Genomic DNA, 13682 nt, shown 5'->3' with positions numbered 1-13682 from the left:
GACTGTAACCACGCCACGTGCAATCAGACCGGATGCCGATCCCGGTGTTTAAACCGTGATCAACTGGCGAAACGGCGCTTTAAAGCATGAATGACTAGCAGAAAGTGGTGACTACAAATTAATGACAACAGTCATGATAATGATGCTGGTGTAATCTCAGCTCTGAACACAGATTTAGCTCTGAAACACTCCCAGTTAAACTCATACACCCAGGTCTCAAAACCTCACGCCTCCTCGGGTCTCCGGGTGCCGATCAGGGTTTCCTGCCGGGTCTTTGGTCGGAGTCCCCAACCCAAGAGGTCTCCTGCCTCTCCCGCTCCTCCTCCTGACTCTGGAATCAAAAGAGGACGGTGGTGCAGCGTGCAGCAGCCGGCGCTCCCCCCCCGGTCCGGAGGCTCTCACGTCGTCTCGGGTGCACGCAGGCCGGTCCACTTCTGGGACGTGCGGGTTACCGTCGGGCTGATGAGCGCGTGGCCCCGGACGGGGCGGCGGGATGCCTCTCAGTCTGCGCTGGGCAGGCTGGCCACTAGGGCTGTTCGATTAATCGATTTTAAATCGTAATCGCGATTATGTAATTAGAACGATGTTAAAATGTGAAAATCGCAAAATCGATTTTTCACTTTTTTTTTTTTTTTTTTTTTTTTAACCTTGTCTGCACACATATTAATGATTGATACCATATTAATGATTGATGGAAATACCTCTCAATACCTGCGACAAGTGCCCCATTGGAGAGGCTCTTTAGTGTAGGAGGGGGCGTTGTAACCATGGTGATATACTAACATGCCACCGGGCATCCCTCAAGCCAGATGCGGTAGACCGGCTCGTGTTCCAGCAAAAAACTTGCAAATGTGAATAGCAAATGTAATGACTGACATTACACACATCTACCTCCTTCATGGGTTGATTATTATTTAGCATGCAAATGCCCAGTTTAGTTTAATTAGAAAATGTCTTGTTTTATTTTATTGGAAATATAACTTACTGTATGTTTGCAAGTGCTGATTTGCAGATTTTTTTTTTTCAGAGATAAAACTATATTTTATTATATTTTTTAAAACTTTTTTTCAACTTATTTTACAGAGTTTTGCACTTTATTCATTCATTTTTGGTTTAATAAGAGCAAAGTTTGCACTTAAAGCCCAATGGGGCAAATGTTCAATAAAAAAAACAGCATATTTGAAATCATTTCTTTGCCTTTTGTCAATTCACAAAATAATCGTAATCGTAATCGAAAATCGGATTTTCAGAGAAAAAAATCGAGATTTTATTTTTGGGCAAAATCGAACAGCCCTACTGGCCACAGGTCCTTCCAGGAGAAACTCGAGAGTAGAGACAGAGGTTAGGAAAGAGGAACGGGTCTCACCCTGGACCAGGGCCCGAGCTTCGAAGCGGCTCTCCCCCCCTTTCCAGCTCCCAGGGGCCGGGGACACGTGAGGTGGGAGTCGGAGCTCCGGATGAAAAGTTGAGACCAAGAGTTAATGGGAGCCGGAGACCCGCGGATCGCGGCTCCGCGGACCGCGGCTTCAACGGGCGGGCCCCGCAGGCCCGGTCCGTTGCGGGCCTTCCGCCTCCCCCCAGCTGGGGGGGGAGGGAGATGGGATCTTTGGCCCGCAGCCAAAAGATCCAGCTGCTCAGGACGGAAGGTCGATCGGAAGAGAGAGCGTCTTTTGGGGACTCCTGGTATTTAAAGGTTTTGGAGGAGGTTTTACTGTAAGTCCGGTCCGCCCCTCAGGGGATCACAGACTCCCTGCTGGTTCCAGTGGAATTTCCAGAGTGTCTCATCCCCCCAGGTGTCGTAAACTTTAGGGGGTCTCTTCTCTGGGGATTTTCCACTGCTCCCTTTGTTGAGGCCATGCGGCAGGGGGTCATAAACCGGGGCTCATAAAAACACACCATGGCTTTCGGCCTTTACTGGTCTAAAAAAAAATGTTCACCCAATCATGAATTCATAATCATTTATAAGTTCAGAGTTCACATGGGCACATGGGCGGGCACAACCAAGGTCATTAAAGCTCTCTAAACTGTTACAACTAACACTAACTAAGGTCATTAAAGGTTCCAGGTAATTATAACTAATCACCTATTACTTTTACTCTTTAATTGTATCTGTATAACTGTAAACACTTAACCAGAGTAAAACTGGACTCAACTAAACGTTTTTGAACCTTTAAGGAAGTTCTGAAACAAAAGCCAGTGTTACTGAAAATGTACATCAATAATCATCAATATATTATAACAGTAAAGAACAAGAGAAATATTTAGTCAAACAAGAAAGATGTGGTCAGAAAGACCAAATAAGGAAAGAGTACACGTGTAAGAGGAGAATTAACATAAATTCAGAAGAACAGAACGTTTTAGTACTTTTTTTAAATGAATACAGAATACTTTAATAGTATTTGAACGTCTGGCGCGTCATTACCGAATGTTCTGACCTTCTAAAGTACTACTGTAGTATACATCTAAAGTACTGACCCTTAACCACAGTTCTTTGTCCTGAAACATTAAACTCATCTTATATTCTGTGTTTATTTAGTTATTTAAAATGTGAACACATTTGGAACCATTTCAAGCCAGAATCCCCGTCTTACTCACTGTTATTGTGACGTAAATATGAACTTGTACATTTACAAGTTCATAAGAGCCTTTAAATGACTGTGACACCAGCTCTTTGTTAAACGTGTTCTTTAACCCTCAGAACCCTGAAAGTCCGTCTGGAGACGCTGATCAGAACCAAGTACCAGAAAAATAGCTTTAGGTTCAAAAGGTTTGGTGAGGCCGAGCCGAGACCCGCCATTGAGCAAATAAAAGTAACGCTGCAAACAGAAACAAACGCTGCTGCAAATAAAAGAAACGCTTAGCAAATAAAATAAACTCTGTTGCAAATAAAATAAACCCAGCTGCAAATAAAAACAAAAAACAACGCAAATAAAAAAGCCACAACGGAAGTGAATTACCGGGGACTGTTTTTGCAGATGCACCGGTGTTGCACATTAAAAATGACACGTAGCGACGTTGAACACTAACCTTTTCACTTATTTTCTCGTTGGTTGTTCTTCTTATTCCTCGCTCTTCTTATTTCTTCCTTTTCACTTACGTCCTCTTCGTCTTCTTCTTCTCCTCTCACGTAAAAAACACCGGTGCATCAGCAAAAATAGTCCCCGGTAATTCACTTCCGTTGTGGCTTTTTTATTTGCGTCGTTTTTTTTTTTATTTGCAGCGTTTCTTTAATTTTCAGCAATGGCGGGTCTCGGCCACCGTACAAGCGCCGACATTAGTCTGGATCCTGCAGGTCTAGAGGATCCACCAGAGTCTGGATCCTGCAGGACTAGAGGATCCACCAGAGTCTGGATCCTGCAGGTCTAGAGGATCCACCAGAGTCTGGATCCTGCAGGTCTAGAGGATCCACCAGAGTCTGGATCCTGCAGGTCTAGAGGATCCACCAGAGTCTGGATCCTGCAGGACTAGAGGATCCACCAGAGTCTGGATCCTGCAGGACTAGAGGATCCACTAGGGCAGCGGTCGGCTACCCAAAATGTTTTAGATCCATATTGGACCAAAAACACAAAAAACAAATATGTGTGGAGCCGCAAAAAATGAAAAGTCTTTTATAAGCCTTAGAATGAAGACAAATGGCGAAAGGCGAAAGGCGAAATGTCAAGAAACAAGTCAAAATATCGAGAAAAAAGTCCAAATTTCGAGAAAAAAAATCGAAATGTCGAGGAAAAAGTCGAAATTTAGAGAAAAAAGTTGAAATGTCGAGAAAAAAGTCCAAATGTCGAGAAAAAAAGTCAAAGTTTCGAGAAAAAAGTCCAAATGTCGAGATTAATGTTGTAGTACAATCTCGAGAAAAAAGTTGAAATGTTGAGAAAAAAGTCAAAGTTTCGAGAAAAAAGTCAAAGTTTCGAGAAAAAAGTCAAAATTTCTAGAATAAAAAGAAAAGAAAAAGGAAGAAAAAAAGAGAAAAAAATGTAAAAAATGAAAAAAAAGGTCAAACATTTTTGAAAAGGCTCCAGAAGCCACTAGGGCGGCGCTAAAGAGCGTGCGGCTCTAGAACCGCGGGTTGCCGACCCCTGCACTAGGGTCAGACCATCTACTGACCTCTAGTGGTCAGGAGATGAACTGCAGGTTCCTCTAGTCTCGTTATCTCCATCTGCCCCTTAAAGCGACTTCGACCAGAGGAAAACAATCAAGCTACAGTAACAAAGTCGATCACAAAGTGGGTGCAGATAAAATAGTATTCCTTTTGTAGTTGTAGTTTGTTGCACGGATTCACGTTGAAATCCATGCACTCTTAGCACATGAGGCCCCTGGACTGGTTGCTGTTTGTGTCTCTGCCTGTTCTTGTGTCTGTTTGTTGGTTTGTTTTCTCTCTTGCAGATTTCAAAGGCTTGTGTTCCCGTTTCAGACGTGTGACAGAAAGTCCTGCTTTTACATCAAGTAGAAAAGCTGTTTCCAGCTGAAGTCAGTGATGTTATCTGACTTCCACGTAGAAACACACCCACATCCACGCTGCAGCGTGTTGCAGGACTTCCCTCCATCCGTCAGCAGAGCTGAGCACTCGCTGGGGAACTACAGACCTCCATGGAGCTGCACTGGTGAGTCCACCTCTGATCCACATCACACTGCTTTAAACGGGTTCAGCCTCCTCCTGCTCCCTACACCCTCAAACCTCATTTCTGCTTACAAACCTTCAAAATCACGTTGTATTGATATCATCACGGGGAGTGTAGCACCCTATAATGTAATAATTTCCTATAATGTAATAATTTCCTGAAAATGTAATAAAATTTGCACTTAACTCAATAGAAAATGTAATAAAACCCAATAATGTAATAATTTCACCAATAATGTAATAAAATATCCTGACTGATATTGTAATAACATTTTTACCAATAATGTAATACCTTATTAAATTATTGGAAATGTATTCCATGCTACTAAAAGTCTGCAATTTAACCCAATAGTCATTCTGGTGTTTCAAATCCAGTGTATATAACATTCTTAGATTCTTAAAACACAAAATGTAGAACTCTGGACTGAAAATGAACATATATATGACATTATTTGTCAAGTATTACATTATCAGTTTTGGAAAAGAAAAAAGACCCACCTGAAAATGTAATAAATTCCCAGTAATGTAATAAGGTTTTACATTATCGGTAACAATGTTATTACAATATCAGTCAGGATATTTTATTACATTATTGGTGAAGTTATTACATTATTGGATTTTATTACATTTTCGATTGAGTTAAGTGCAAATTGTATTACATTTTCAGGCGTTATTACATTTTCAGGAAATTATTACATTATAGGAAATTATTACATTATAGGGTGCTACAGGGAGATGCACTAATGTGTTGATTATTGGCCGTTCTCTAACAATCCGGACGTTATTAAATAATTCAATTCAGTTCAGTTTTATTTATACAGCATCTACTGTATTACAACACAAGTTGTCTCCAGGGTCTTTCCAATGACCAAAAACTGACCCAGATCAATTATTACATAAACCATAACAGCTAAAAAAAACAGGTTGCCGACCCCTGCACTAGAGGTTTACTAAACACTAACTACAGGCTAAACAGATGGCTCAAAGATGCATGTTCCGCTCAATCAATGAATTTTATAGACAATTTCAACATCTTTTGGTGTCACAGACATCTCTTTAAGGCAGGTGACTCTCGTCTGAACAAGCCAGAAAGACAGTTGCTAAGCTGCAACATTTTTATCATTCGCACCACAACCAAGCAGCCCCCGTCAAGGACAACCGTTAAGACGACGCTCTGGTGAGGACGCTGAGATAAGGACTCACCACGGAGGACAGAGTCAGAGAGAAACTGCAGGGTCATCATCCTTATCTTCCCCCCAACAGGGGGAGTCTCCCCCAGCCCCAACAGCCCCATGAGGGGAGTCTCCCCCAGCCCCAACAGCCCCATGAGGGGAGTCTCCCCCAGCCCCAACAGCCCAATGAGGGGAGTCTCCCCCAGCCCCAACAGGGGGAGTCTCCCCCAGCCCCAACAGCCCCATGAGGGGAGTCTCCCCCAGCCCCAACAGCCCCATGAGGGGAGTCTCCCCCAGCCCCATGAGGGGAGTCTCCCCCAGCCCCAACAGCCCCATGAGGGGAGTCTCCCCCAGCCCCATGAGGGGAATCTCCCCCAGCCCCAACAGCTCCATGAGGGGAGTCTCCCCCAGCCCCAACAGCTCCATGAGGGGAGTCTCCCCCAGCCCCAACAGCCCCAACAGCTCCATGAGGGGAGTCTCCCCCAGCCCCAACGCCCCCATGAGGGGAGTCTCCCCCAGCCCCAACAGCCCAATGAGGGGAGTCTCCCCCAGCCCCAACAGCCCAATGAGGGGAGTCTCCCCCAGCCCCAACAGCCCAATGAGGGGAGTCTCCCCCAGCCCCAACAGCCCCATGAGGGGAGTCTCCCCCAGCCCCAACAGCCCCATGAGGGGAGTCTCCCCCAGCCCCAACGCCCCATGAGGGGAGTCTCCCCCAGCCCCAACAGCCCCAACAGGGGGAGTCTCCCCCAGCCCCAACAGTCCCATGAGGGGAGTCTCCCCCAGCCCCAACAGCCCCATGAGGGGAGTCTCCCCCAGCCCCAACGCCCCATGAGGGGAGTCTCCCCCAGCCCCAACAGTCCCATGAGGGGAGTCTCCCCCAGCCCCAACGCCCCCATGAGGGGAGTCTCCCCCAGCCCCAACGCCCCCATGAGGGGAGTCTCCCCCAGCCCCAACGCCCCCATGAGGGGAGTCTCCCCCAGCCCCAACAGCCCAATGAGGGGAGTCTCCCCAAGCCCCAACAGCCCAATGAGGGGAGTCTCCCCCAGCCCCATGAGGGGAGTCTCCCCCAGCCCCATGAGGGGAGTCTCCCCCAGCCCCAACAGCTCCATGAGGGGAGTCTCCCCCAGCCCCAACAGCCCCATGAGGGGAGTCTCCCTCAGCCCCATGAGGGGAGTCTCCCCCAGCCCCAACGGCCCCATGAGGGGAGTCTCCCCCAGCCCCATGAGGGGAGTCTTGGACTTGGAATCCAGCTAACACTAGGGCTGGGGATCGATTCAAATGTCAAGAATCGATTCGATTCCGATTCTTAAGATTCAGAATCGATTATCAGGATCCGATTCGATCCAATTCGATTCGATCCGATATTGATTTGGGTTACTGTTAATAAGACTGTTTTTTCAGCTGTTGCATGAATTATATGACTGTAGTTCTGTAACATATTAATACTAGTATTATATTGAGATTCAACAGCAAGTATTGCAGCTAATGATGCTGTAAGGACCAATCAGCTCCCAGAATGCTGATAGAACTGAAACAGAAACATCGTGGGTCAGAATTACCAAACAGATCCAGGGAGGAAACAGAGGACGAAAGAAATCACTTTTATTTTTCCCCATTTATGAGAATTTAGTTTTTAACATTTATGCAAATGTAACCCCAAGACAGTATATAAAGCAAAGAAATATAGACAATGTATGCAATTATAACTGAAAACTTTAATGTTTTCATACCTTCAAACATATTTAAAGGCAAAAACATGGCACCAGTTATTCTCCTGTCCAACAAAATATTCCTTTTTTGGGCATAAACAAAAAAGTACCAAAAGTTGTAATGTAATGAAATCGGAGAATCGATTTTTTCAACACAGGCCTAGCTAACACCATGCCAAAATCCTTTATTAAACCCCCCACATCACCCAACCCCTCCCAAACCACCACCTCGGAAACAGCGGCCAACCAGATCCCGATCCTAGAGGTCGGTAGAGGAACTGCAGATCTGGATCAGGACCCTGGTGGTCGGTATGGAACAGCAGGTTTTGGCTACATCTACCTTGACTTCAGCCTGAAAGCTCTCAGTCACATTGTAAACAGTTAAACGTCTTGGAAAGCCTGAGGTTGGATGTAAAAACAAGGCAGCTTGCAGGCCTTAGAACACCATCCCAACAGGTGGACCGGTGTCTGTACGGGTCCTGGTCTTCCTCATTCAGCAGACTTGGTCAGGGGGTTCCACAGAGTTCTACACTTTGACCGTTACTTGTAACTTTGTACACCCTGTAGACTCAGGTGGCATTTCTATGCAGATGATACCCATATATATTTATAAACCATGATGAAACCAGTAAGATCTGGATTACACCTGCAGTTTGAACAAATGTTCATGTCTGTTCTCAAGCTCAACCAATTATGTGGGAAGTAATTGTGATACTATTGGGCCCAATCCCAATTCTCCTTCACTCGCCCTTCTTTTCTCCACTCGCACTTCTTTTCTTCCCTAAGCCCTAAAAAAGAAGGGGGAGATTTTAGGGCACTTGAGATCTAGGGCACTTGGCCCAGGTGCCTGTCCCATTTCTCCTACTCCCCCTCGTTTTCATCCCTACCCTGATCAGGAAGCAGAGAGACAAAAGCTGTTTTAATTTCAGCTGTAGCGCTGTTAATATGGCACTTTATTAAGTTTTAATATTTTTTCAGGTATAATGGTAACCTTAAGATCCCCAACCGGGGCTCAGTTTATCCAAATAACGCCTGTTAAGAAATTTGACCCGATGTTTTCGGAGATGAGAAGAGCCGCCGGCCCCGGGGAGCAGCCTCAGCTCACAGCCCGAGAAGAGACGTCTCCGCCGGGTCAGGCTGCTCCGTCAGCCCCGGGAGAGACACTCTCTCCCGGGACGCAGCTCTGTTGAGAATCACGCCGGCTGAAATAAATCATTTAGGAATATGTTGGTTTAATAGATGAAATCTAACAGTTGTAGCTACGCCTGTTAAGAAATTTGCTCCGAAATTTAGAGATTTCTGTCTGCCGGGTCCGGAGCTTGGGTCCGCGTTAAATCGACGCAGAGCCTACGGCGTAGGTTGCGTAACCTCCGCCGTAGGATCTGCGTTGGTGTAACGCGGAACCATAAATCCCTTTATTCTGGCGTGATCTTCCGCAACTTTATCTGAAAGTGTGTAAATTACCCAGATAACAGCTGGATTACTTTGTGGTTTCTGAAGACTATTATATCAGAAACATCCAAAACAAATCTGACGAGTCACAGGATTATTTCTCTCTATTTCTCTGAGACCAGTCTGCCTGTTTGCCTTCGGTCGGCGAGTCAAATCGACGCAGAGCCTCTTTTTTTCATACCCCCTCGCTCGCCAAGTCAGCATCTGAAATCCCTCGATTTGAAGGGGCTATTCTCAGCCCCTAGCCCTCGTTATGCCCCCTCCCCCTAGGTGAAAAGAGGAATTGGGACACCACTACCTTCACGGGAACGCGCAAAAGTTAGGGTTAGGGAAGAAAAGGAGGGCGAGGGGGAGTATTGGGACGCACCCTTGGTCTCTATATGGGGCAGAATCGAAAGTATAACCATCTACACCAGAGAAACACTGTTGGAAGAGGAATAATTTTCTCTTTACTGAGATGAATGTATAAAAGTTAGAAAAGGAAATCACAAAAAAACAGCACGAATGAAAAGAGATGTTTTATTAATCTAGCCTTATTTTAAAGAGCCGGTATCTTCCAGGCCTGTGAGCACTCCACAAGACCTGTAGGACTTCTCATTTTACAAATATTGTGTCTCCTTCCACAAATGTCTGGTTATGAGTCATCTAACCTAGATTATTTTCTAATGTTTGTTTTGGCACAGGACAAGCGCCACCATGGATGAGTTAGATCTCTACATGAAAATGTTCGAAGAAACCATGGCCGATTTCGAAGACCAGTACGATTACTTCATGAAAATGTTCAACGAAAGTTCCGAAACCATGGACGTGACTGACCCAACCTACGTGGTCAGTGAAACCGTCCAGCTCTGTGCGAAGAACAATGTCAACGAGTTTGGAGCAAGATTCATCCCAGTCTTCTACTACGTCAACTTCGCCTTGAGTTACCTCGGTAATGGGCTTGTCCTCTTCATCCTCCACAAGTACGAGAAGCTCAACACAGTGACAAACATCTTCCTCTTGAATCTGGTCCTCTCCAACATCCTGTTTGCCTCCAGTCTGCCTTTCTGGGCCTGGTATCATCTGTCCGAGTGGATCTTCGGTGCTGCTCTCTGTAAGATGGTCAGTAGCGCCTACTTCATCGGGTTCTACAGCTCCATCCTCTTCCTCACACTCATGACCTTTGACCGATACCTGGCCGTGGTGCACGCGGTGGCGGCTGCCAAGAGCAGGAAGCGAGTGTACGCCATCATCGCATCGGTGGTGGTTTGGTGCATCAGCATTCTCGCAAGTGTGAAGGAGCTGGTTCTTCAGAACGTTTCTAAGAACCCTTTAACCGGACTCATGTGCGAGGAGACGGGGTACTCGAAGAGCACCATGGACAACTGGCGCCTGGTCAGTTCCTATCAACAGTTCCTGCTCTTCTTCCTCTTTCCTCTCATCATGGTGATGTACTGCTACATCTGCATCACTGTGCGTGTCCTAACCACCCAACTGAAGGAGAGGTGTCGCGCCATTAAGCTCATATTTGTCATCATCTTCACCTTCTTTGTCTGCTGGACGCCCTTCAATATCGTCGTCCTTCTTCGAGGTATCAAGATCTCTCAATCCAGCCCAGAAGAAGACCCATGTGATGACAGTTTAGGCTACGCCCTGTACGTGACCCGGAACATCGCCTACTTGTACTGCTGCATCAGTCCTGTGTTTTACACATTTGTAGGAAAGAAGTTCCAGAGTCACTTCAAAAGACTGATGGCCAAGAAGATTCCCTATCTGAGGAGACATCTCAGTTTGGACAGCCAGACCATCAGGTCCACATCCCAAAGGACCCCGTATTCTGTTGATGACATCAAAGCTACGAGTAAAGTGTGAATACTACTGTGGATAAGTCTATCTTCGATTGATCGTAGCTCATGATTCAGGAGGTCTCCTCATCAAGAAAGTCTCCACACCATTCTTGATGTGGAAGTAAAGGTCTCAGTGGGATCCTCCGGTACTGGTCTTTTATTTCTTCCCAACGTTAGAACCAAAACCTTTGGTGAAGCCTGATTCCACTTTTATGGCCCAGGCCTGTGGAACAGAGCGTCAGGGCCGGAGAGTCTGTCCATGCTTTTAAAGGCGGCTCAAGACTCACCTTTTTAATTTAGCTTTTAACTAAGTCCCCTTTTACTTGTTTAGCACTACTTATTTATTATTTTATGTCATTTTATTGTTCTTAATTTCCTCTTAAAGAGCATATTGCAGGTTAGAATTTTTTCAAAAATTATACCTGACCTTATGTGAAAATGACTATGTGAGAAGTTAATGTAGGATTTAATATGTTTTACAAGACATAAGGGCACTTATTCAGAGGAAAAAGTGGCTGATTTTAGCCAAGCTCGTACAAACGCTTTTTTTTTTCGAACACAGCGTCATATGACGTCACACCAGGGAGCAGTCTCCACAGCTGCCCCATCTGACTGCCCAGACCCCGTACACACGTAGCCGGGTATCTGCTAAACCGAAGATATTTTGGTAACACTTTACAATAAGGGTCCCTTAATTAACGTTAGTTAATGCATTATTAAGCATTAATTAACAGTTTAATAATAGTTAAATAACCATTATTATGTATTACTTAACATTAATTAGCATATTAGTTAATGCATTAATAAACAGTTAGTTAATGCATTATTAAGCATTAATTAACAGTGTAATAATAGTTAAATAACCATTATTATGTATTACTTAACATTAATTAGCATATTAGTTAATGCATTAATAAACAGTTAATGAATGCCTACTGCTCAGAGTTAATTAATACATTAGTAAGCATTAATAAACGTTACATGATGTAATTATTTATCCTTATGTATGCATTACTTAGTATTAAGTAATACATTAGTTAATACATAAGTAAAACGTTAATAATGTCCCTAGTAATCATTTACTAATGGTGTTTATCTGGAGTGAATATGCATTAAGTAACAGCTACCTAATACATCTACTAATCATTCGCTAATGGTGTACATGTTTACTGGATGGGCATTATTAAACAACTATTTAGAGTCTTAAGTAATCATTTCCTAATGGTGCTGTGTATGTTATCAGGTAGCTTACCTGACCTTATGAACGGTAACCTGACATAAACCTTAATAAATGTATAGGAGTGGCTCATAGCCATTACTTAACCATTAGTAAAGGCTTGCTGGACCCTTATTGTAAAGTGTAACACATTTATCCCTTAGGTAACACATTATTAATGCTTAACTGCCTCATAAGCATTACTTAACCATAATTAACCATTAGTAAAGGCTTGCTGGACCCTTATTGTAAAGTGTAACATTAGGTAGGCATTGATTAACTGTTTATTAATGCATTAACTAATATGCTAATTAATGTTAAGTAATACATAATAATGGTTATTTAACTATTATTACACTGTTAATTAATGCTTAATAATGCATTAACTAACTGTTTATTAATGCATTAACTAATATGCTAATTCATGTTAAGTAATACATAATAATGGTTATTTAACTATTATTAAACTGTTAATTAATGCTTAATAATGCATTAACTAACGTTAATTAAGGGACCCTTATTGTAAAGTGTTACCGATATTTTCCTACGTTTGGACCTGTCATCCACATGAAAACACAAATAAACGAATGTTTAAAAAAACTCTGGGCAAAGGGAAGATTTTTGAAAACTCCGTTTATGTAGATGCGTGTAGACAGAGACAACCGGAGTTTTGCGTTTTCGAACGTCACATTATGCTCCAAAACAACAACAAATCTGCTCTGAGTCTGACGTCTAACGTGCGATCCAGAACTGCAGATGATCCACCATCTGTCCTCCAAGCTATTTATTAAATAAATGGTCTCTGCTCTTGACACCGTTACACCGACGCGGAGCCTACGCCGTAGGGTACGCAGCGACGCGCAGCAGGGCTGCAGCAGGGCTGCGTCGATTAACGCGGCAGCTCCGTGGCGGACACGGGGAAACTCCAGCTCGTTATCCGAGGAGGAGGCGCGGATCCCGGGGTAACTGCGCCGCGGAGGCGGCCCGGAGTCCGGAAGACCAGATGATCTACAGGTCTGTGCTTATGAAAGTGGTCGAAAACGCAGATCTTCGGTTCTGTGTGGAAGGTTTTTTTTTTTTTAACAACGATGTAATGTGGATAAACGAAGGGGGGGAAGTATTCGGTTTTAAAAATACCCGGCTATTTCGGATGCTTTTAAAAAAAAAGAGAAGATAATAAGCCTGTTTTCTGTTTAGAAGGTACAAACATAGACAGATTACAAGTACTCACCCATTTTTAAGGAGTTATTTTCGGAGTTTCTTTCAGGAGCACGGGAGGGTGCTGCAGTGAATAAAGGCGGATTTATGGTTCCGCGTAAAATCGACGGCGTAGCCTACGGTGTAGGTTACGCGGCGCACGCAGCGCTCTGTGCGTCGCCGCGTAACCTACGCCGTAGGGTCTGCGTTGGTGTAACGCGGACCCATAAATCAGCCTTTTAAAAAGCGAGTTTCGGCTGTCAATCAAAAGAACGTGGGGGGCCTAACGGGTTTGTAATTATAAGGCTGTGGCCCGTCATATTGGTGTGAATACACATTCACAACCTCTTCAGTGTCACAAATAACATTAAGATCCATTATTTTTCCTATTGTTGAATTCACCGCGCTCCCCAATGCGACGTCACTTCCGGTTCAACTTTTTCAGATGCGGAAGTAAAATACTCTCACAAAAACAACTCCGGAGGTCACTGTAGT

General features: G+C 44.3%; 1 protein-coding gene across 1 annotated transcript; it reads left to right on the top strand.

Moving 5' to 3' along the window:
- Nucleotides 1-9658: 9658 nt before the first annotated feature.
- LOC133451743 (C-C chemokine receptor type 3-like) lies at nt 9659-10799 on the top strand. Its single transcript, XM_061730883.1, has one exon. The coding sequence runs from the start codon at nt 9666-9668 to the stop codon at nt 10797-10799; it is 1134 nt and encodes a 377-aa protein (XP_061586867.1). The 5' UTR covers nt 9659-9665.
- Nucleotides 10800-13682: the final 2883 nt, after the last annotated feature.

Source organism: Cololabis saira, chromosome 10 (genome assembly GCF_033807715.1).
Source record: "Cololabis saira isolate AMF1-May2022 chromosome 10, fColSai1.1, whole genome shotgun sequence".
NCBI lineage: Eukaryota > Metazoa > Chordata > Actinopteri > Beloniformes > Belonidae > Cololabis > Cololabis saira.
The sequence above is the reverse complement of the archived record's forward strand: the minus strand, read 5'-3'. Positions and strand labels throughout refer to the sequence as shown.